At 42.5% G+C, this 22,533-nt stretch overlaps 1 protein-coding gene across 2 annotated transcripts in view; it reads right to left on the bottom strand.

Annotated features, from left to right (window-relative positions):
• Positions 1–3,359: 3,359 nt before the first annotated feature.
• The window catches only part of LOC121612610 (synaptotagmin-2-like), a 56,426-nt gene continuing 37,252 nt past the window's right edge, over positions 3,360–22,533 (bottom strand). For both annotated transcript variants that reach the window (XM_041945616.1, XM_041945615.1), the window contains 8 exons: positions 14,876–15,091; positions 14,374–14,534; positions 10,254–10,382; positions 9,868–10,035; positions 9,211–9,378; positions 8,089–8,206; positions 7,668–7,801; positions 3,360–6,315 (listed from right to left, as the gene is read on the bottom strand). In XM_041945616.1, the coding sequence (XP_041801550.1) occupies positions 6,100–6,315; positions 7,668–7,801; positions 8,089–8,206; positions 9,211–9,378; positions 9,868–10,035; positions 10,254–10,382; positions 14,374–14,534; positions 14,876–15,071 (1,290 nt within the window). In that variant the 5' untranslated portion in view covers positions 15,072–15,091 and the 3' untranslated portion in view covers positions 3,360–6,099. The remainder of the gene's footprint in view (positions 6,316–7,667; positions 7,802–8,088; positions 8,207–9,210; positions 9,379–9,867; positions 10,036–10,253; positions 10,383–14,373; positions 14,535–14,875; positions 15,092–22,533) is intronic.

The raw sequence follows: 22,533 nt of genomic DNA on the forward strand, positions 1-22,533 counted from the left end.
AAAGGAATGAAAATGTTTCTCTGCGTGACATTAATAAATTATGCATCAGAGGCAGAGGGATTATTAGCAGCCAGCTGAGCTGAACAGACTACATATTAAACACAAACAAGTCATGGTAATTAAAAGGCCTTTATTTCCTATTTGTTTTTTTACAGAACTGGTAACACATATGATAAATTTGTAATAAGTTATTTGGTTCCCTTGATAACTTTATAAGGATCCCCAACGTTTGTCCACACAAGGGTCAAGAGGAGATTGTGAGCAACGTTTGTGTCCAGTCAAGGGCTAAAGCATGCGATCCACAGTAGGCACAAGTACTGACATGAACACGCGCACCACGACACTAGACACGAAGAAACACAGCTAGAGGACACAACCTGACTGTCCTCCGACGCTTTAAAAGATGAAGAAGAGAAAGAGGTGAAGAAAAGAAAAAGAAAAGAGTCTTGAGAGTACAGTTGCATCAGGGATGACAGGTGGAGGACTAAGCGCTCAAGAGGGGAGTTTGTTACGGTCCTGCATGTTTGGCAGTATACAGTATGTCCATGTTGTAAACATGAAGGCCGGCATTCTTTACGCTCAGCAAAAGCAGATTCAGAGGAGGAACCGACGAGCCTGCTTCCTATTCAGCTCGATGATACTGATGGTACATAGCTGGTTTACACGTAAACGGGACAAAGACACAAACCAAAAGCAAATGTGACTCTGGCATTGATTCAAACACAGTCCTACATTCTACGTTAGAAGTACACGTCACGAAAACAAAAACGACAGAAGGAGTGATTACACATATGCACAAGAATACAAAGAAGAAATACAGCGAGTAATAGAGGAGACAAGACAACATGTTTCGAGGTGGCGTCTTTACCCGCTGAGAGGCTTCTCAACACATTTTGACAAGGTGATAAATGATCTATTGAACTTTGGATGGTTTCCCTTTTTAAATCCCAGCATTTGTTCCAAAAACAAAACCAAAAAAAAAAAACAACAAAAACACAAACTAGTTGTGTGAACGGTGCTCTAAAACTGTCTCTGCACAGCTGAAACAGCACATGGTTTCAGATGCAGTTGTGCATAAGGTATTGTACATCTACACAGCTATCAACAGAACAGAATAACCCCCGTACTGAAAATAGAATTAAGATTGTTTGAGTATTACGGTCACACACACACAAAGATGAACATTTAAGAATGAGTAATGTGTCCCGTGCATGCAGACCTGTACTGTATATTGTATTTATATATTCCAGTGCTGTGTTTTTGCACCATGTGTGCTAAAGGGCCTACACTCTACACATCCCACATACGCGAGCACACACACACCTCCCAGTTTCTGTCCCCCATAGAACTTCGCTGGTCATGTGACTGTGGCGAGCCGAGCAGTAAAAGGAAATAAATAAATGTGCTATAAGTTTACCTGTGATTGCATTTGCCTCATCATCGCATGCGTTCTGTTCGCCTCTGCGTGAGTTGTTGTTTTGGCTTCGTAGACTCAAACAGTGTTGACGAATGCAGGCAACTGTAATCAGGTAGTGGCAGTATTTCTGAAACGCACTGAAATCGTGTGAATTATTCTCAGTGCATCATTTGGTCACAGTCAGTAGCACTAATGGGACAGTGAATAAATAGAATATTGCATCAGACAATGTGCAGCGTCACACAACACATTGCTGTCAGGATAGAAAGATGGCAGTTTAAGGTTTACTTCAGAGAAAACTCAGCGATTGAGGTAAACTCAAAGGAATAGTTCAGCTTTTTGGGAAATTGGATTATTCTCGTTCTCACTAAGAGTTACAGGAGAAGATCTACAAACGCTGATCTGTCTTTTAAGTCTTTAGCTGGAGCCTGGAGACTTAGCTTAGCTTAGCACAAAGACTGGAAGCAGGGGGAAACAGCTAGCCTGGCTCTATCCACAGTGGAAAACTACCAACCAGCACCCCCAAGTCTGAGACTGGTTTGAGCTTTAGAGCTGCTGGAAGGTGGAATTTTTTTTCTTTACCTGTTCCTATCTTTATGCTAAGCTAAGCTAAGCGTCTCCTGGCTTCAGCCTCATATTTAGGGCACAGATATGAGCGTGACATCGATCTTCTCATATCTCTGCGAGAAAGCAATTAAGCGTGTTTCCCAAAATTTGGAACGACTTCTTTAACTTCACATCACGTGCATGACATAATACGTATTTCTGTGTTTTCAAAAACGTTTTCGCCATGTGAAAATCAACTCTATGCATAGTTCTATGGGAGGGATTCAGGACTAAAACTTGGTTACCACTGTGTAACATTTCTCTCTTCTTGCTTTAACGCTGTTGAATCTCTAACTTTTCTCTAACCCTGTCGTTTCGATGCTTCAGCATTCTGCTAAACGAACCAGCAAAAGCCACCAGCGTGAGCCGTGGATCACCGGCAGGGCGTTACTGATTGTACATGTGGTCACTGGTTCATTCTGCTGCTAAACTGGAAGAAGAGAAACTTGTAGAGTGATCCAGTTTGGTTCATAAATTGCACTCAGCCCAAGAATAGAACACACTCTCATATATATATATATATATATATATATATATATATTTATATATATATATAATTTTAGCAGTATTATTGAGAACCTATTGTGATATTATATCTATTATTTATACTATCAAAACAAGGCATATACATTACTAATCACAATACTGTAAAATCAGCTACCTCTATGAAACAAGGACATCAACAGCTCTGAAAGTAGAAAAAGACACACTCACTCTACTAAACTCACAACTGTTCTCAAAGCTCACATATACAGTAAAATGGATTTTGCCCTCTTGATGAACAAAGACCTCGGAAACGGAATGTCAAAGAGAAACACTGGCCAAGGAAAATGAAGACATGTCAGATTTTTTTTTCTTCTTCATAAATAAACTCTAGCTACTCAGCTGAGCTCTAAAGAGTTAGTGCTTGAGTTTTATGGCTTTAGTTTTATCTTATTCATTTATCTTGTATACACGTACACGTATTGTATAATAAACACAGTAAAAGAGACACAGCCGTGAAGGGTTTCAGGTCATTTAAATAGAAGTGGAAAATAAAAACTTCCAGGTAAAGAAAGAGAGAAGAAGGGATTCCAAGTCATGTGTGTTCAGTGGAATGGGGTTATTTCATCGTTTGGCCCCTGGATTTCACACAAAGACACGATCCAGCGTTCGTTCTGGGTCGGCACCGGCACAAATAACAACTCCTGCAATCAACTACGGATCGCAGAATTATTCACTCGTCTTCTAATGAGTTATTTTAGAATAACGCTGTGCCAAATCTGTACTTAAAAAATAGTCGTCTTAAAGACTTGGAGACCCCCCCCTCTCACACTCCCATCTCAAGCATTAAAAATTTAAAACATATCTTTTTAAAAAATAAAAATAAAAAAAAAGCAACAGCAATAAAATTCAGAAACAAGTCAAACATTGGCCTTCAGATAAGTGCTGCAACTAAACGTATGGCGGATAAAATGGCGTCAAATCAAAAATCGGATCACAAGGAATTAGATAGCAAGCATGCGGCTACATTTTCATCCTACATGAACTCACACACAGTACTGGACGACACACTTGCTTAAGAAGTTCAGGCGTGGAAAGGTTCTTATTAGTAATAGTACTCTAATATTTGTATGACATCCTCTCCAATGACCCTCATGGAAAATAAATACACATTTGATTCATTTAGAAAATATACAGTGCATCTTTTTTTTCCCCCTTCGTTGTGTTATTAAAATGACAAATGACACCCATTTACGTACACGAGATATTTTTGCGTCGTCTCTAAAACATGCTCTTATGTACAGTATTTTGTATAAACATGCAGTATCAACGTGTATGAACTATGTATATAGGCAAAACTACACACCGATGGGTTGCTTGATTGCTTCCATGTTGCCTTTTCTTTAGTGCTGCTTCGTCAACGGAAGAAAAAGATCATGTGAGATGAGGAACGGAAATCTTAACATGGCCTATGTTGGTTATAAAAAATAAGGAGTTACAATTTCCAGCAGAGGAAGATACAAGAGCCAACATTCATTAAATTTCCAAAAAGAAGAAGAAGAAGAAGTTGTGGTACTGTCTACGCTTGATTTACATTGACTTTGCATTTTCTCGCACACAGTCAACGGTTAGTTTTCGCTGTTTTTTTCACAGATAGCACTGATTTTAATTGATAACTCCACCTGAACTGGGACCCAAGCACCTGATGCACACCAGGATGTTAATTAACAATTCACCAATTTATTCAGGGCTGATGAGTTTTGGTCTCACAAGTTTGAATTTTTTTCTCCTCAGCAGAATATGAATTCACAAATACTGAACGAGTTTCACTCTGTGAATGAGTCAGGGAGCAGCGTTAGATAGAGACGTGTCTCTTTTCTTATCAGAGGAGGCTGTTTATATGAGGAGACCTATCTGGCATGCCACATGTGCCACAGAAAAATTCAATCTCACAACACTTTATCAATTAAAAAAAAAACACACACAGAGATAAAGGAATACCACAGAACAGAATAATACCCAGTAGTGCAATTAAATTCAACAGTTTGGTAAGCTGTGTATAGAATACACATGGATCAGTGCCTTCTTACAGACCGTATCCTTGCAATCAAGTGAGAAACATAATATTCAAACAATCAAAACACAGACACGAGAAGCTGAGTTGAAACAAAGCATAACAGAATTAAAGCTCTGGTTTCGGAGGGTACTTAAACGTAACATTTGGATTTAAAGTGCTTGAGGAATAAAAGCGTTTGAAGTTAAATGAAATAAAAAAGAAAGAAAAAGAAAAAGAGATAGACAAAATAAGGAGGAAGAAAGAAATGAAGAGAACAACACCGCTAACTGGAAGGCGTCCCTGGTAAGTTGAAAATTGCTTATTTTGTTACTTTGAAGGCTTGTCTCCTTTATGACTGTAAGACGGTTATAGGGATTCCTTTGAAGTAAAACCCTTGTGTCAAGTCCATGACTAATGGCAGTAGCACTGAACAAGTGAGATACAGATTCGGAGGCGTTGGGAGGGGAGGTGGTAGACTGCAGGCAGTAATCAACACCTTGTAAATATCATGTCATTGAGGGTTGGAATCAGTCTCTGTTGTAGCCGCTCTGATATTTCCTCGCTTTTTGTTGTTCAGTTGACAGACGCAGCCTTTTTCGCACAGTCAAAAAATACACAAATACCCCCTTTTTTCCTTCTTTTTTTCTAAGCTGAAAATCCATCACTCCCTGTTCCCTGACATACCATTTCATGGATAAACTAACACAAGTCGCGAGCCTTACGTCACCGACAAACAAACACAAAAAACAAGCGGTCAAGCTTTTGAATCCGACATTTCTTTCTCATATAGTGGGAGCATTTGAATAACAACAACCCGTTTAGAAAAAAAGGCATGGAGTTTCAGTTTCCTCTCAGTTTTCCTGAGACGATGGGTGGAAGGTTAACTAATCAAAAAGGCAGTGTGTTTGTGGGTAACCGGATATGTGCCTATCCCTACGTGCTACCCAACTCTAGGAATGTACTTCAAACTAACAGAATCATATAGTATGATAACTGGCAGGTGTGGAACATGGTGCACAATACACCTAAGGAATGGACCTGCTTGTGTTATTTCTCTATCATATGGCAGTATAAAGCATCTTATTATTAAGCACTATTCTAAGCAAACTGTGTCACTAAAGGGAAGGGGTGACAAGTACAATATGAGTGAATGTATGTTTTATCCCCTCTATCACCAGATTCCCGTAGAGCACTCTGACTGTTCTTCACTCTGTATTCTTATTAATGGAACCACAACCCCAATACAAAAATAGATCTAAAGGAAATCAACGGAGCATCTGTCCTTCCTGTAACTTGTCGTCTTTTTTCAATGACATGAATTCATATAACATGATGCTTTTTTTGAACTATGTTTCCCATCATGTTGAATGGTATCTTTTGACAGGTGGCGGAGGGAGAGGAGGGGGGTGGAGGGAGCAGATGTACAGTTAAGGGTGTTCTTTTGGAATATACACTGATGCGTGGGACCTGGGGATTTGGGGGAAATGCGTGGGTGGGTGGTTGGGTGGAGGTGGGGACGATGTGTTCTGGTGGTGGTTTACTTCTTGGCATTTAGGGCTGCGACGGCGGCATCCACCTCCTCCTCTGGCTGCAGTGGATGCCACTGGGCGATGGGGCGACGGGGGTTGGCCAGCATGTCGGACCAGTGTTTCAGCCCGGCCCCCGTGGACTTGCTTCCCACCAAGATCTTCCCAATGGCGTCGTTCTTGCCAATCTTGTCGTAATCCAGCACCGTGATCACAGCTTGGATTTTCTGGGAGAACGGAGGAAAAGCATTATAACAAGGTGTGATGCCCTGATGATTACATGGATAGGAGGGGTGGGAAGCTGTCAGACATTCTGCTTTTACTGAAAGAGGGTTTGAATGCAGACGTGTTGCAGCTAATGGTGCATAATGTCCGGTGTTTGGCCCGGCAGGGGTCCCGCTGCAGTGGTTGGTGTTATGGTGCTAGTGCCCTCAGGGCTCTCTGTGGGGGTAGCGGGGGCTGGGACCATCTATGTGGATGTTCAGTGTCCTGCTTGTGTCTATTTTCATGAACATTAAAGATTTGATTTGTTGATGCTTCTCATTGAAAAGCATACAGGTCTGTTTTTGGGACAGAATATGTTTATTGCATGTTTGATGCTTATTTGCCAGATCAACAGGAAATCAGTAAGTATATTACAGCATCCTTATAGTATTTCTTATTTGTATGTAGTGTATGCACGGCCATGAACTGTGGCCAATGTGGCCGAAAGTGTCAATTATTGGATAATAATATATAGTTATAGCTATAGTTTGATAAGAAGATAGGTACCACTCTTCTGTCTATACAGTAAATATCAGATTACTGCTAGCAGCCAGTGAGCCGGCACCTTTAAAGCTCATTAATCCAAATATTTTATCTTGTTTGTTTAATCTGCACAAAAGTGTAAAAACAGACTGCTGGTTGCTTGGCAACTTCACGGTGATGGCAACACTTCATGACTTCATGCTAAGCTAAGGGGTTTAACCGAGCAAGGTGCATTTTATTGCTCATGAATTTAACGATTAATTTGTGAGAAGCAGAATGTAAGGTTGTCATATGCTTCAATACGTCTTCAATACCACGTGTTTAGAACAATAAGATGTTAATAACACATTCGTTAGTATAGAAATCTGACAATCTACAGTCAGATTTTCAAAGACTGCACAGATGAAGCAATGGGGAAGAATTGTTAGAATTATGATTTTAAAGAATTACTTTTAAATATATATATATATATATATATATTTTTTTTTTTTTTGCAGTATTGTGTCGTACCAATTGCTCCCACTGTATATACAGGTGTGTTCCCGTCCTCAGCTTTACCTGAACGTTGTCAGTCATGTTTATATGAATAAAAGAAAAACTGGGAATGAGGTTATTATTTGTCTAGTTGTGTTTTCTTGCCTCCAAGAAATAAATGGTTGATTGTTTGGTTGGGAACATTTGCCTTTTCACAGTAATTAGCAATGAGGTCTTTTAAATGGACAAAGTGCTTTTCAACAAATGCACTTCCTTTAGAAGAGCACTTCTGTAGGATACCGTGGTGCTCTTTATACTCCTGATAGATACTGAAGGATTTTAACAAGTGAGCCCTTACCTGCATTTGCTCAAGAGGAATCTCAAAGCTGAAGGACTCGTTGTAGTATGGATTCAAAGTGTTCTTCTTCACTGTCGTCTTCTTCTTCTTCAGCCTCTTTCCATTCTGCAGCAGGTTGATTTTCACATAAGGATCTGAAAACGGACAGAAGGAAAAAATCACAACAGAGCTGATGAAACTGCAATGCTGTCATGCACCAACAGATGGGGCCAGCGCTGAAGCCAGGGGGGAGCGAGAGGTGGTGCACGGTGAGTACTGCAGCGTCAGCACGTGAGCAGAGCAGCACCGACCTAATGGCTGTGCTCGCAGGCACGCTCCTCTGCACACTGCAGTCCCACTGCAAGCATCCAAATGTCACATTAAGCTGACCAAAGTGTGATAGCGTGATAATGAAACGCAACATCCGATGCTCAGTACATACCTGACAGTCCACCCACGTCCATTTTCTTCAGGTTCTTGGCCTCCAGAATACAGATGGTAAGTTTGCCGGCGGTGGGGACGTAACGCAGAGAGATGCAAATGTCTCCCAGCTTCTCCGGCTGTGAGGAAGAGGACCATGGAGAGTAAATTAACGGAGGTCTGACACAGAACCTGAATCTTTTTTTAATGTTCAGTACATTACATAAATCTACAAACTGTCCCTTTGGAAGTACATTCTTTATAAACAACATCAAAACAAATAATTCCTGTTGCCATTACCTTTGTTTCAGCAGGAAGTATCTCATTCTTAAGTACATCTCGTTTGCCTTAGTTAATAAAATATCTGAGACTGCAAGTAACTGCAGGGAGAGTATTTCTTCTTGAGACGACTCTGGGGAGGTTTAATTGATTAAAAGCGGTTTTTCATGTTCTGATGCAGCACAATGACGAAAACACCACATCCCAGGCTGCATTGCTACCGAGGCAGCAGTGCAGCTGGAGTGTGTCCCTCAGCTCTCTGAATCTCGTTGCTAAACAGTTACCACTTTGTGCTCATGCTTATTTTTGTACTACATCAGCTGAGCAAGCTGGTAATGTTGCTCCATATGGAAATAATGTTTCTGCTCAGAGTCTGATTAAATGTATTTCAGTATGTTTAAAACCTGGTTGCATTATGATAGCGGTTTGCAAAGAGAATTGGAAGAAGCAGATGCTGTCATGAACACACTGAGCCTGGATGATGATATTATTTTATGACAGATAGAACAATATCAGTATTCTCTCTCTTTTCTCTCTCTCTCTTTTTCTCTTTTTAACTCCTGGGGGCAGTATCTGGCTCTTTAGCTGCTCATTGCTCACCGGCTAGTGGCTAACTGTGTCTGTCTGCCGTTTGGTGCTGAGCAGGTAGTGTGCAGTGGAGCTTTTTCTCTAACAGCAGCTTCCCGCTGCAGCCGTAAACGATGCTCTGTAGGTTCATCGCATCCTTGTTAAAAATATTTGTTTATGCTGTGTTAATGGACTCTGGATTGGTATTCGTCTAAAAAATCTATTGGAACATCTCTACCTCAGTGGAAGTAAAGGACAAAAACAGCCGTGTGGTAACAGTAATTAAACACTCTCTCACCTCTTCTTGATCCGCGCTGTCCAGGTCTCGCCACTCCTCAATCGGCTTCGCCAGGTCGAGGGTGTTCATGGGTATTTTAATCTCTCCAATGACATCATGTTTAGAGAAGCGATCAAAGTCGTAGACTGACATCACCAGAGTCTTCCCTCCCATCTCTTGGAATGGTATCTGCAGGACAGAAGCCGATCCCATTTTACTCACTGGATCATTTATAGGAAGTTTTGCGAAAAACCTGCAGACCTGAACTGTGAGTCTGATCAGAACTAGACAGCAATGTGGGTTATGACTCTGGCCTGGAGCTCAAAACTGCCTCGCTTAATAACATGCAGCCTCAGCAGAACTGGCCTGACTTTGACTAGGAAAAGCTGTTTGAATTGTTTTTATAGAGCTGTGTCAGCAGGCGGTGTGCACCAGAGGTGGCCCTCTCCTTTAATTTGATTCTCTACCACATTCTCCTTGTCAGACACCTTCAGCGTGGCTGCTGCTTTGTATCAGCGCTGGCCAGAAGAGATCATAGCTCAGAGAGAAACCAGAGAAGAGAAGAGAAAGAGGCACATTTCACCTTTAACAAGACCCCCCTGCCCGTTAAGCGGCTCCACGTACATGTCGTTTTAATAAGTAATAAGTAAAGGGTGACCAAGAGGTGTTTCGGCTTACCTTGAAAATAAAAGTCTCGTTGAAGACAGGATTGAGCGTTTTCTTGTGAACCTTTGTGTCAAACTTCTTCTTCTTGTCAGGGAGGACGAAGACCTTGACGTAGGGGTCAGAGGTGCCGCCGCTGTCCATGGAGAGGAGATCGGCGGCTTGCAGGATTCCCACAGTCAGCTGGGGAGGTGTGAGGGAGGAAGTGATTAAAATTCAGTTTCTCAAGCGCACAGCTCGAAATCCTTCGCTACGTCCTTGATTCTGTTTTTCCTCTGTGATTATCAGGGCAAAGGAAATGTCACACAAAGGAAAATGTGGTGTGTGCTGCTTACATGAGTGCCGAAAAGAATTTGACACGAAAATGTTAAATAAGCCGCTCAAGCAGTTTGTTTGCTTGCCTTGTTCTCCTGGAAGTCATAATCGATGGAGTACTGCAGCTTCCCGAGCTTCTCTTTCTCCTTCACCTCCTCCTCTTTCTCGTCTCCGGTCAGTCCAGGCTCGACGTCATCTTCTTCGTCGTCGTCGTCCTGTTGTTTCTGCAAAGACAGAGGGGACGGGGGACGGGCAGGCGGCAGAGGAAGGAGTGAGAGGACGGCTCTGAGGTGGCGGCTGTGCTGAACTCAAAACCTCGGCCATCAGCAGTCGGGTTAGTCACAGCACCTACCTGCCACTTACCCCCGCTCACCCCGGTGTTACTAGTGCAATCTGTTCATCGATGACCACGGTTGCAACCTGACTTGATTTCACTATTTCTTGGGTGACACCATTTGCTGTTTTCTCGTGTTTTTTTTTTCATGAGCATTACAGATATGTTAAAATCTGCTAAAATCATATGGAGTTTTTCTTCCACTACAGCATGTTGTACTAATGACATTTCAATAGAACTTATTGTGCAGAGTGGAGAGAGAGATAGAGAGAGAAAGAGTGAGAAAAAGAGGGAAAGAACAGAATCAAAACAGTCAATATACAGGGAGTGGACAGAAAAACAGGAACACCTGACAATATACTGCAGTCTAATACAACAGCCATGCAGAAACCTCTGGAAGTTCTCCTTTGTTGTTTAACCTTTCTTACTGCTAATTGTCTTTTCAAACCAACATCACTCACTTGTGCAGCTGCCTGTAATGTGGATGTTACAGGCGGCGGACAAAATAACGTGAACACGACATGAAACAGGATTCAACTTTGAAGGGGCTGCATCGTGGTTACACAGGCAAATCCCAAATATGACTCATCCCAAGTGAGTAATATTAAGTTCTTAAAAAAAGTCTAAAAAATCGTGACGCCGTATCCCACACAGAGGACAGCCGCATCAGCAAAGATGAGCCAAAGTCACAAGTGAACAGACACTCTCTCAAAAACGTTCAGTCTTTGTAGCGCAAAACCTGAACACCTCAAACGAGCATCCGTTGCAGAGCTACCGCGCCGCACTGCACTGTGGCGCAGGTGTTCTTGTTATTTTGTCCACCCTGCATACTGCGGTTTCAAACGCGAGCTGTCACAGGAAGCAGCGCGTCCTTCCTGAGAGGAACTGAAGGACGGAGCCGTGAGTTATAGATGTGATCCGATCAAACCCCTGACGCAGTGATTCCTGACACTTTTCTTGAAAAGCTCTCGAACTCGCTAAAACTGGGGGCGGGTTTCCTCCAGCTGATAACGTGAGCCGTTCGACAAACAGGTTTATTTCAAGCCAGACATCATTACTGTTTGCCGTGTATCTGCTCCTGACATCCCAAAGCCTCATTAGCGTGTTTACACTGCTGTTGTCGATTGGATTTTTCTGCTGTTATTACTCTGGTCTGATTATTGCAGCTAACTTAATTACTGATAGATTTCACAATTTGCTCCAGTCAGAGTCCAGATTTTGCAGCTGATGCTCTAATGTGAATTACTGTGACTCTTGATCATCTGCCAGAACAAAATTCAGCACTTTGCTGACAGTTAACTGCTCCTGAGATTATCGGGGCTTGATGAAGAAGATAAGTCAAGTCCTCCGTTATCGTCCATCTTGCCTTTACATCACACTGAGTGACTCTTCGGCGTTTCATCTCTTTAGAGGCTGATCCAGTGAGGGCAATTTGCTCTGATACGAACATTAAAGTAAACTTTCACTTGGTGTCCTGTATGAAGCTGGATAATATCTCAGTATGGCCTACTTTCCTATGGCTGTCTTCTTGAAAAAACACTGATGTCTTCGTAAGACTGGAGGGTCCAGCTACTCACTGATGAGCTGGAAGAGGAACAGGGCACACACACAGATAATACACACACCCACTACACACCATACTGTACTGTACTCCCCCATGTACTCACACGCACACACATTTGCTTACATGCAGGCTCTCATGCATGCTTAAAAACCCACTTTCGCTCTCACACACACGCAGATCCTCACACAGCATCCTTATATGTGGCATTCTCTATCTTTACTGTGGTAAATGCTTTTCATTCAAGCATGCCAGGCCACACAATGCAGGATCCGAGTCTCTTTCTGATGGCAAATGTAAATGAATTACCTTGTAATTACGGAGGAGAGATAGAAGTTATGCTTTGGTGTTTTTAAACCTTTTTTGCCAGGTCCAAACACTTCTGTACACGTGTTCTGAGTGAAATGTACACATCCATGGAGGGATCATGCTCTATTGAGAATTTCCAGCTGTTCTCAAACTTCCAGTGGGGGTTCAAAGATAAAGACATGGTACGTCTGAATGTATGCCCTCTGGTCAACTCAGTGGGGTGAACTGCGAGTTCAATCATGAGCTTTTACTCAAAGAAATGCGTTAAAACAGCCAGTTGATGTAAGGTTAAGCTCTGGGTCGACTGAAATCGGGCCTCAGCAGTTGACCGCGAACGTGGGCAAACATTCTGGCCCACCATTTCTCCTCAGTGAGACCCAAAGTGCTTCAGGGGGAGAGGGCGTCAATGACTGTCACCGAGTATGTCAGCAGCATGGGTCATCCAGGAAAGTTACTCTCAAGTCAAGTTGTGGCCATTCAATGGTACCTACTGCAAGGGCATATGCTGGTCTTTGTCAAGAGGTACAAACAGCTTTATCTGTCGTGGAACTGCGAGCATGTTTGCACAAGTGGGGCACAGCGTGTGAATTTCAGACCCGAGTCAATGCATCTCCGGAGAGAAACTGTTTGGAGGATTTTTGGTTGTGCTGCACAGTGGAGGTCTGTTACGGTGGAAACATGCTCAAAGCTCTCAGCTAGGTAAAGACTCAGCTATTATTTGACAAATACCCAGCTTACCCCTTGCTCATGCATGTTAGTGATCTCTAGTGAGTGCACTTGTCATTCAAAGGCTCAACCATAGGATGAGATTCATGTTCATTTCAAACCAGACACTTAAACACGTCCTTGTTCTGTTGTTTTTGCCAAAATAATTGCAATCTCTGGATATTCAAGACATAGCAGTTGGTGCGGCATATCAGTTCAGTGGATTTTGCGAAGCAGCTTATTCGCTCCCATAGATTCCTCAAGCACCCGCAGCACCTAAGCTTGCAAAAAACTAAGGAAGCCATAGCACTCATTGTCATCATCACTGCAATCCAACCCCTCCAAGCCCAGCCCACCCCCACCACAGCTCCCCCCCTGCCCTGGTCTGCGCTTACACAGAGCGGCCAGAGAGGGGTGCCGCGTGCTGTCAGACCTACCGTAGGCAGAGAAGTCCACCACAGTCAAGATACACGGAGCACACATAAGACACAAAGCAGGAAGGAGGAGAGCAGAGACAAAGGCAGAGATTGAACTCACAGCAGACACCAAACAACGGTAATCACAGCAAATGCAGTCAAGCTACAGTGTCGGGAGCGAGGAAAATGACAGCTAGAGGAGCCTCCTCATTAGCACAATTATATCTAGTGCAGCAGAGGCGCTGGGTTTTAAAATAACTTAACTTTTAGATGTATTCTTACTGTATTTCTTCAAGTCATCAATCAGACGCCTGGAAAAATAATAATTATAGACCAAAGAACAACAGCGTCGTGCTAACTGCTAATTTTCATAATTACTCTTTAATGAGTGGGAAAACAATGGTTTGGCTGAACAGATAAGAGTCCTGTCATTTTCCACTCGGATCCCAAAGCACAAGTGAGAGAAAAGAGCAACAATAACATTTATGACAAATACATTAAGTACGAAAAAAACAGGAGAGAAAAATAAAACATGGTGGATAAAGAATGTCATTAACACCTGTGGAGAATACACACTGACTGGGTTAGAAAGCCATTAAAGAGCTAAACAGCCTGTCCCGATAATGTGCAGTCTAAAACATTTCAAAACTTGACTAAAAGGTGTAACACGAGGACTGCTGTTCTAAATTATTGTTATATAATTAGCTGAGTCAAACTTATCACTACATGTTGTCTCTCCATTCCAGAACAAAGCTATACTGTAGGCCGTTACATAACAGGCTCATAGACAGGCTACAGTTGGCCGTGGTTCCTCTCGCTGCACATGCAGCGTGGGTGTAAATCCCCTCGGCCGGGATGCGACCTCCCGTGGTGGAACATACCTCTCCCCCTTTCAGGTTCTTCATTCCCATGTCACCCTTCCCCTTCTTGCCCTTCTTGTTCTTCTTCTTCTTGCAACAGCATTTCTTGATGATGCAGAAGCAGCATGTTAGAATGAGTAAAGCAGCGACCACGGCGATGGCAATGATGGCCCAGGATGGCACTGAGGAGAACACACAGATCAATGTATAGATGGCACATCCGGAGAGGGAAGAAAGAGGGAAATACTTTGACATTTGACCAACCAATCATTTAGCCTACTCCATGTCATGTCCTGGGCCAAATATATTTAGTGAGAGGTGCGAGGTTAGCGATCAGATTGGGTGAAAATTAGATTTCTCTGCCATTAGGAAGGGCAGCCAGTGATCAATACTGAATAAAGACATTATGAGGCTGCCAATGCCTGCAGCAAAAGAGAGAATCTAATTCCAAAATCAATGCCTGGAGTCACATCATTACAAGTTGGTTGATCGGAACAGGTTCGGGGTTTTGTCCGGCACTCACGTGGGATCTTGTCGATTTCGTTCAGGAACTTGTTCTTGATCTCGTCGAAGGCATCGTTCTTGTTGACCGGTTCGGTGGAGTTGTCGGCGGAGACTAATGCGACAGGGGCAGGAGTCACAGTCAAGGCACTGGCCCCCGTTGGCTTAGCGGCGACCATGGGCGTTGTCTGATCCCTGAACAAGTTCCACTTCGGCATTTAGGCTGCACACACGGTCCCTGGAAAACAGCGTGAAAAGTCATTAAGCGAGACCAGCGCTTGGATAACTCTTTATTCCACCTGTGTGTCAAACTTCACACGACAGAAGTTTAGTAAAGACTTTGGTTTTCATGTTTTTGGCGAAAAATCAGACACAGAATTCAAGTTTGTTGCGCTAACATGTATTCTGGAGAAAAAATAATATAATAACACACAAGTTCTGAAGTTCATAATCATACAATTAGTCAAAAAAGGCAATTATTCAAGGTCTATAGTTATGGTTTGTTTAACTGCTCAAATTGATGGATAAGGTTTGGTGCATTACATTAATTAACAGAGTTAATAGAGCTGTTTTAAGACTGGCATCTAAATCAAACACCAAGCAGAGCCACTTAACTCTCTTGTTTTCTTTAGAAAATTCTCTTAATAACAAAAATCATCAAAGATGGCTACAGCGCAGGCGGATAGAGTCAGCAGCAGGGAATGAAAACAGCTTGAATGTTGTCTGTGGACATTTCAGGTCACCTGCCACCTGAAGCAATTCTTAAATTAAGAACAGTAAAGGATTAAGGTGACATAATGACATGATGTATTGTATATTTCCACTATTTCCTCATGTCTGGTACCAGTGATTCTGTTTATAATTCTCAAGCCTTCTACACAGATTTCAGACATGGCAGACAAAAACAATGAGTGGCCACAGTGGCAGGTGAGGAAAAAACTTAATTTCAGACCCCCAGCTGTTAGAAGTTAGTGGATTGATCCCTAAGCTCTGTCTACTCGTAGAGGTGTCCCTTTAGCAAAACACTGAACTCCAAATTTATCCTTTTAAGTGTGTATGCATGGGAAAACATGGAGCACAGGCATAAAATACAGGTTGTATTGGATGGGAAACAAATTATTAATTATATTTCCTGCAGCTGCTGATGGTATTGACAGAGTAAATCTTCAAAAGGTCCACATCTGAGCCTGAGCTCATCTATTCTCCTACATGTGCCAAGCAAACACAGTCAGACGAGCAAGCTGAAACTGCTTTTGGTTTGGTTTTTCCATTGATGCATCAGGAGTTCCATGGATGCAAGTGCTGGTAAAATAAAGGAGGTTTGCGTGTGCGTGTGTGTGTGTTGAGTCCTAACACATGTAATTTGTCTTGAGAACAAATTACATGTAGACAATATAAAAAAAAAGACAATACATGCATGCAAAGCAGTCGTCACACACAGAGACACTCATTTAAATATTCAATACAAATAAAAACAAGCAGAACTTCTTTGTACTTGAGATGAATGAGTGTCTCTCACTACAGTTTCTTCTGGAGTGATGTGTGTAGTATGAAAGGAACTAATTGTCCATCCGCTATGTTTGCAGTTACACCAAAAACTTCATTCAATTCATTTGCATTTTGAGTTAAAATGTTTTCTTGATGGTGCACGCACACCGCATGGATGTGTTATTCCGTCCTTGTTACTTGAATAATTACACCATGACCAAAACTGTGTTGTTAAAACATCAAGTACAAATCGTGATCAAAGTTAAATAATTTCTTTCTTTGCAAAAGGCCTCTCTGTAAACCTACACACATGCAAAAAAAAAGCTCACATGCAAAAGATGAAATGATCTATTGAGGCTCCTGACAGGCACAAATCACCCTTTAAATATACTGTGCGGTAAACTACAGCACAGAGTTAGCAAAAGCAGCTCTAATATAAAATGCAGATCTTCAAACTGTACGTAGATAAATTTATTTGACGTTCCATGAGATACTCAAACCGCTCAAACTCAAACTCACATCATGTCATTTTTGCCGCTCGGGGCCTCTCAATTGACACAATAGCAAAAGATTCGATGACATCATAAAGTAGCGCGGGATCATGGGAGTTGTTGTCTTCATTGTTAAACAAGAATTGCTGATGAAAATCTGATGTGACTCAGGTGGAAACGTTCATAGACGAGGTCATGTATTAAAGTTTTGTTCAGGTTATGTTTAGTCCTAGCGGTCGACTTCCTTCCTCCCTCTCTGATGTATCTCTGGTGTTTAATGTGTTTCCCAGGTAGTTAAACAGAGCGGGCGCAGGGGGTGTGATGCCATGACAGCTGACCAAATGACATACCTTGAATAAAATTACTGATTTCTCTGGTTTTGAACACTATTGGAAACATTTCAGATAATGACGTTTAAATGCGGAATACAGTACGACATGTGGCTAATACACTGAAAATTGGACGTAAAGGGATTTGATCTTTCGCACATATTGTCCAAAGTGTGATTAAGTGTCAGAGTTTCAGTGCTTGTTCAACTCTTGCACAATACAGGAAGTTTCGAAAAAGTACGACAAAGCTCTTTTTTATGACTCGGCCGAGGTCTGAACTCTTGGTGACATTCAGTCCATTTCTGCTGAGAAGCTGCACAAGAATTTCTTCTGCGAACTGATTGATTATCACAGTCTGCACCACAGTCCACCACCATTTTGCTGTTTCTAACATATTTCACAGTGGTGCGCGGTCAGTGGACAACGATTTGAGAGCAGTGACTGACGATATTAATGGGAAATAACCACCAACTCTCAGTTTATCACACATTTGTTTTGCGTGGAAGCTGCCCTGTGCTCAAGCCAACAGCGCCTGACCGCGAAAAGTGTTTAACCGTAGAAAGAAACAAAATGAACAACTACAGCTACATTCTCTGGTGGTGTTTCCACGGGCCAAACAAATGTTCAATCAGAGCTCTTATCGGTTCCAGAAATCACAGTGTGACAAGTGCAGCTGAAAGCAGGCTGCCAACAGAGTGATGAGTGATCGGACGGGACCTCGCTTCAGAAAGCAGAGAAAGATGACAAGCATAACAAGAGGAGACTTCTGCTGCTGATTTTATTAAAGTCATGGTGGTGTGCGAAAAAAAAAGAAGAGGATTTTCCCATTTCTCAAGTGCCAATTCTCCAAGTTTGTGCCAGAGATTCTGCTTGTATTTATTGCCACATATAAATAATTCAAATTGAGGCTGACAGCAGGAAGGATAAGATTATATTATTCAAAGGCCAGGATCTGTTTGTGCATCTTAAAATATATGTCTCTAAAATAACTTGTGCTGCTGTTATGCAGGCTGATGACACAAACAGCCAGCGTCTTGTTAGGATTTACTGAGATGGGAACTCGGTTATTGAGAAAATTGAGAAAATGACTCAGAATCACTTTAACCCATCAAATACTCGAAAATGATTGTGTTGCTCAATAAAACAGCAATTTGAGGCCCCACTGTCTCCGCTCTGTATTATACATTACTGTGGATACTGTGACCATGTTAAAAGCAATCCGCTTTCATTGAGGTTCATGTGCATTTTATCCTGTTTGTCCCTCACATCGGGCCAAGCCAGACCAATTAAATTAACATTCACGGATATGTGCTCAAGCATTTTATCTCCTCCACTCGGAGGGCGACTGTGAGGACGGACAGAGAGGACGCGGACGTTTGCGCTATTGTTTTATGACAGCCGTTAGTCCTGCTTCACAGCCAGCTTTTGGTGCTCACTCCAGAGAAATCAACAATGTGAACAGAATTTCTTAGAAGGAGGAAGTCTGACACCTTCCTTACTCTTCAACGAGAGGAAGATTTGTGAGGAATTACCTGCTGAGGAAGCCAAAACGCTCAGGATTTCTAGTACATCAAACTTCTGCTCTAAACTGAATAACAAGCAGGCCACGATAGCTCAAGGACAAAAAATCCAAATAACAAATGTAGTGGTTTTAATAATCTAGAGTCTACAGATATAGCAGCTCTGTGAGGCTGCATTTAGGCACAGCAGTGCTCTCAGCATGCTAACATGCTGATGTTTGGCAGTTATAATGTTATTAGTTTTGCAGATATTCGGCCTTAAACCAAAGTGCTGAACAAAAGTCATTTTTATCTGATGGTGGTGGCAGGTGAAAGGGATCACTAAATGATTGCAGTGAATCCTGACGGGCACAGGAACTATTTTTTTTTTTTACCAACCATCATGGCAATCCATCAAACAAATGTTGAGACGTGTTGTCAAAACCACAAATGTGAACCTCATGGGGGAAAGTTTAGAGAGTAAGAGAATCACCAGAGTCAGAGGATTCACTATTTTTGGGACAATCCTTCTTGCAGATGTTGAGATATTTCGCTAGATGAAGTAAAAACTCAGATTCATCCTCTGAGTAACATGAAGTTCCATCAAATGTTTGATGCTAGCCATGCCAGCAGCATCCTGAAGTATGCAGAAATAACAAGATATCTGCAACTGCAACAGTTTCCACACTTGTATGAATCTTGTATTATGTTATTTTTAGACTAAAAGTAGAGAGACTGGGATTCTGAATAGAAGGTCAGTGGTTCAATCCCTGAACCAGGGAGATTAGATCTTGGATGTAACAGAGCACTGCTTGCCCCTTGCTTGTTACCACCACTAAGATGCCCTTCAGCTAGGCTTTTAACCTCCATATGCTCCGCTGGTCTGGATCAGACTGTGGATGCACTGGGCAGCTTCCAGGTGTTAATATGTATTACTGCATGAGAGTAGAGCAGGGCGGGCCTGAAACAAGAGCGCTCATGCTCAGGAAACCTTCCTCGGGTAAATAACAGTTAAAAATAGGCCTTTTATCCAATACGAATTTCATATAATACTCAATTACTGAGATGTGTGGGAGTTTTTCGCTCCGTCTCCCAGCGTGCGTCTCATTTCGTTAGCGTTTGAGTCATCAGAATTAGTTAAAGCAAAATGGCCCGGCTCCACGGCCCAGAGCTGCGCAGCTATGGGCATGATCTGGCCCTTATCACTAAACACACCGCTCCGTGTTGGCCGGGGATCAAGCACTTTTATCTTTGGTGCACAAATAAACAGGGTGCAGCAACCCCACATACTAACACGGCAGTATGACTGAAAAACTAACTGCGGTGCATAAAGGTTAAACATGTCTCTTAAAGTCGACCAACCGAGACACATGGAGGCGAAGGCAGATGGCTTCAATATTTGTATAAATCACTTTTGCAGACGTTGAGGAGGAATCAGTGGGAACTGGGAAAGGCTGTGATGTCTGCTTCTTTCATTTCAAAAGAATTAAACCGAACACATCCAGTCTTTTCGAATGGATTACACAACTACTTGCCCTTCCAAGCACTGAATTTATACAACCAGAATCTGAAAAACTTGATATGGCTAACACAGTACACAACACAGGTCGCAGATGCAACAAAAGTCAGCAGCTAGTCTCATAGGAGGGACGCTGTGGTTCGTGGTCGGTGTCGGAGCTGCAGGAGCGCCCCCTGCAGTATATTGAACGGGCCGAACTGCATTTATTCTAAGCAATGAATAAGAGTCTTAAGATTAGTCTGAGAAAATTTAAAATATACTCATGCTAAGTAATGGATTATAACATCATATGTTGTCTTCATCATCATTAGAGAAAAATGTGAGTCACTTAGAAACACTCAAATATGCCTACAGGCCAAGTGCTCTTACTTAATTACCTCCCACCTGTCAAAGCCTAATGATAATAACTACATCTCCTTCCTCCCCCGTATAAACACATGACTATGAAATGCAGCGTCCTCATCTGACGTCGCGCGTGCGATGACCCGTTGACCGCATAGTGTGTCGTCCTCCCCCAGTGGCAGGAAACCCCCGCCCGCAGATAAGCAAACTCCACGTGTGGGGGATTGTGTTTGCGGAGGGTTTATTAGCAGTTAGCACCCAGGTCAGATACAAGAGAAAACAACCTTAGGAGAGCGAGCTAAAGTCATGCAGCTGTTTCATTACACAACAAGTACCCTGAACAGCAGTTAATTAACAACCTACAGCCAGACGGCACAGTCCTTTGTCTCCCCCCGGCCCTGACAACTTGCCTCTTTACCCGTTCAAACAGCTGTCTGCTAGCAGCCAATCTATACGTGTGTGTGAGTGTGCGTCTGTTTAAATTCGAAGTTACACTTTCATCCGTGCGCATTTAATGCAGAACAGGCATGGAAAGCTGCAAACATTTTCAAAATGGCTCCTGTAAATGGAGAGAAAAGTGGTCATGGGGTCATGTGTCTTCAGCTCGGGGGCAACAGTCAGGAGCAGTGGGGCGTCAAATTAACTATTGAATATTAGGCACTGTGAAAAGGTTGCTGTATTCAAAGGAAAACAGCAGCAATGGCTGCTCGGTTGTCACAGGCCGCCGGATGAGCAAGGTCCAAGATACAGAGTAATCTGAACAATGTGACCCCGATGAAATCACGCAGGCCCCTGCCATCTGTGACATTATAGGTTATGTGTGGGTGGGTGGAGTGCTTGGCCTCCAGCCGAACTAGCTGCGCATCTTGTGCAGCTTCATTTCCTCTGAGTCTCAGTAATGTGACTGCTACAGTAAGACGGGTTGGATTATTTGAAGTGTACAAGAAGTTAGTCACTTTCGAGGCTTTCAGCGCTGGGGAGACTATTAATTTGATAATTTCTGATTGAGGCCAGTGCAACATTTATGCAACGTGGTAGCCGAGCAGATTATCTCTCTCTGAGAAAATTGTGTGCGTGTGATCAGACTTTGCATTTCAACTTTTCATGCTGAGTGACTCTTTCATCTGAATCCCATTGAGCTATTTTAGGTGCGAGCCGAGTTGCATAAGACATCGAGGATATGATTTAAAGGGTAATTGTTCGCATCTTGAATTTGCGATAAACACACTTGAAGAAACGACAACCGCTGAGTCATAGCTGACCCCTGATCTGTCTGGACTCGATTTCAGCTGAAAATGTGGGCTGGAACATTTAGAGAACAAGGGGCATAGTATTTTATTAGATCCATCAGGCAGAGCATTACTGCAGTCAGAGAGCTGAGCTGAGATGGTGGAGTTCTTTCAATTAGAGATAATGTGCAGCTTTGTTCCTGAACTCTTGCTACTCTATGGTAATTTACCCCTGCTGAAATGGACTTGGGGCTCCCACAGTCATAATGGTCTCATTTTGGCCAAGTTTTAATAGGATTACAGGGGGGATACTGATGACTGCATTGCTTGTTATTTACCACTGAAGAATGAGATACTGTGTGGAAGTTGGCCTGGGCCGAACCTAAGAGCACAGTTAGTTGTAAATCAGAAAAATTCATTATGATGATACAAATGCGGCTATTGTTCTGCTATCGTTCATTAAATGAAGTCATTGCTGATTAAACTTTTACAAAATGTCCTGCATTCTTTACCGCAGTGTAAGTCAAAATATTGAGCTGAGAAGTGCCGCTGACTCTACAGCATCAATCCATTCGCATTGCAATCTTTATAGCTGCAGCTAGATGCATCTTTTATGCTTTCTCCTTGGTCTTACTGCTATTTTGAGCCACGCTGCATAAAGATATATCTTCTTCATGTACGGCCCTGCCGCCGAACAGATCTCAGCTGGCATGCACACTCAGATAAATACAAGTGTGTGGCAGAGACAGATTTCTGCAAGGTAGCCTACTGTAGTTGCAAAAC

This window comes from Chelmon rostratus, chromosome 10, assembly GCF_017976325.1.
Source record: "Chelmon rostratus isolate fCheRos1 chromosome 10, fCheRos1.pri, whole genome shotgun sequence".
In the NCBI taxonomy this organism is placed as follows: domain Eukaryota; kingdom Metazoa; phylum Chordata; class Actinopteri; order Chaetodontiformes; family Chaetodontidae; genus Chelmon; species Chelmon rostratus.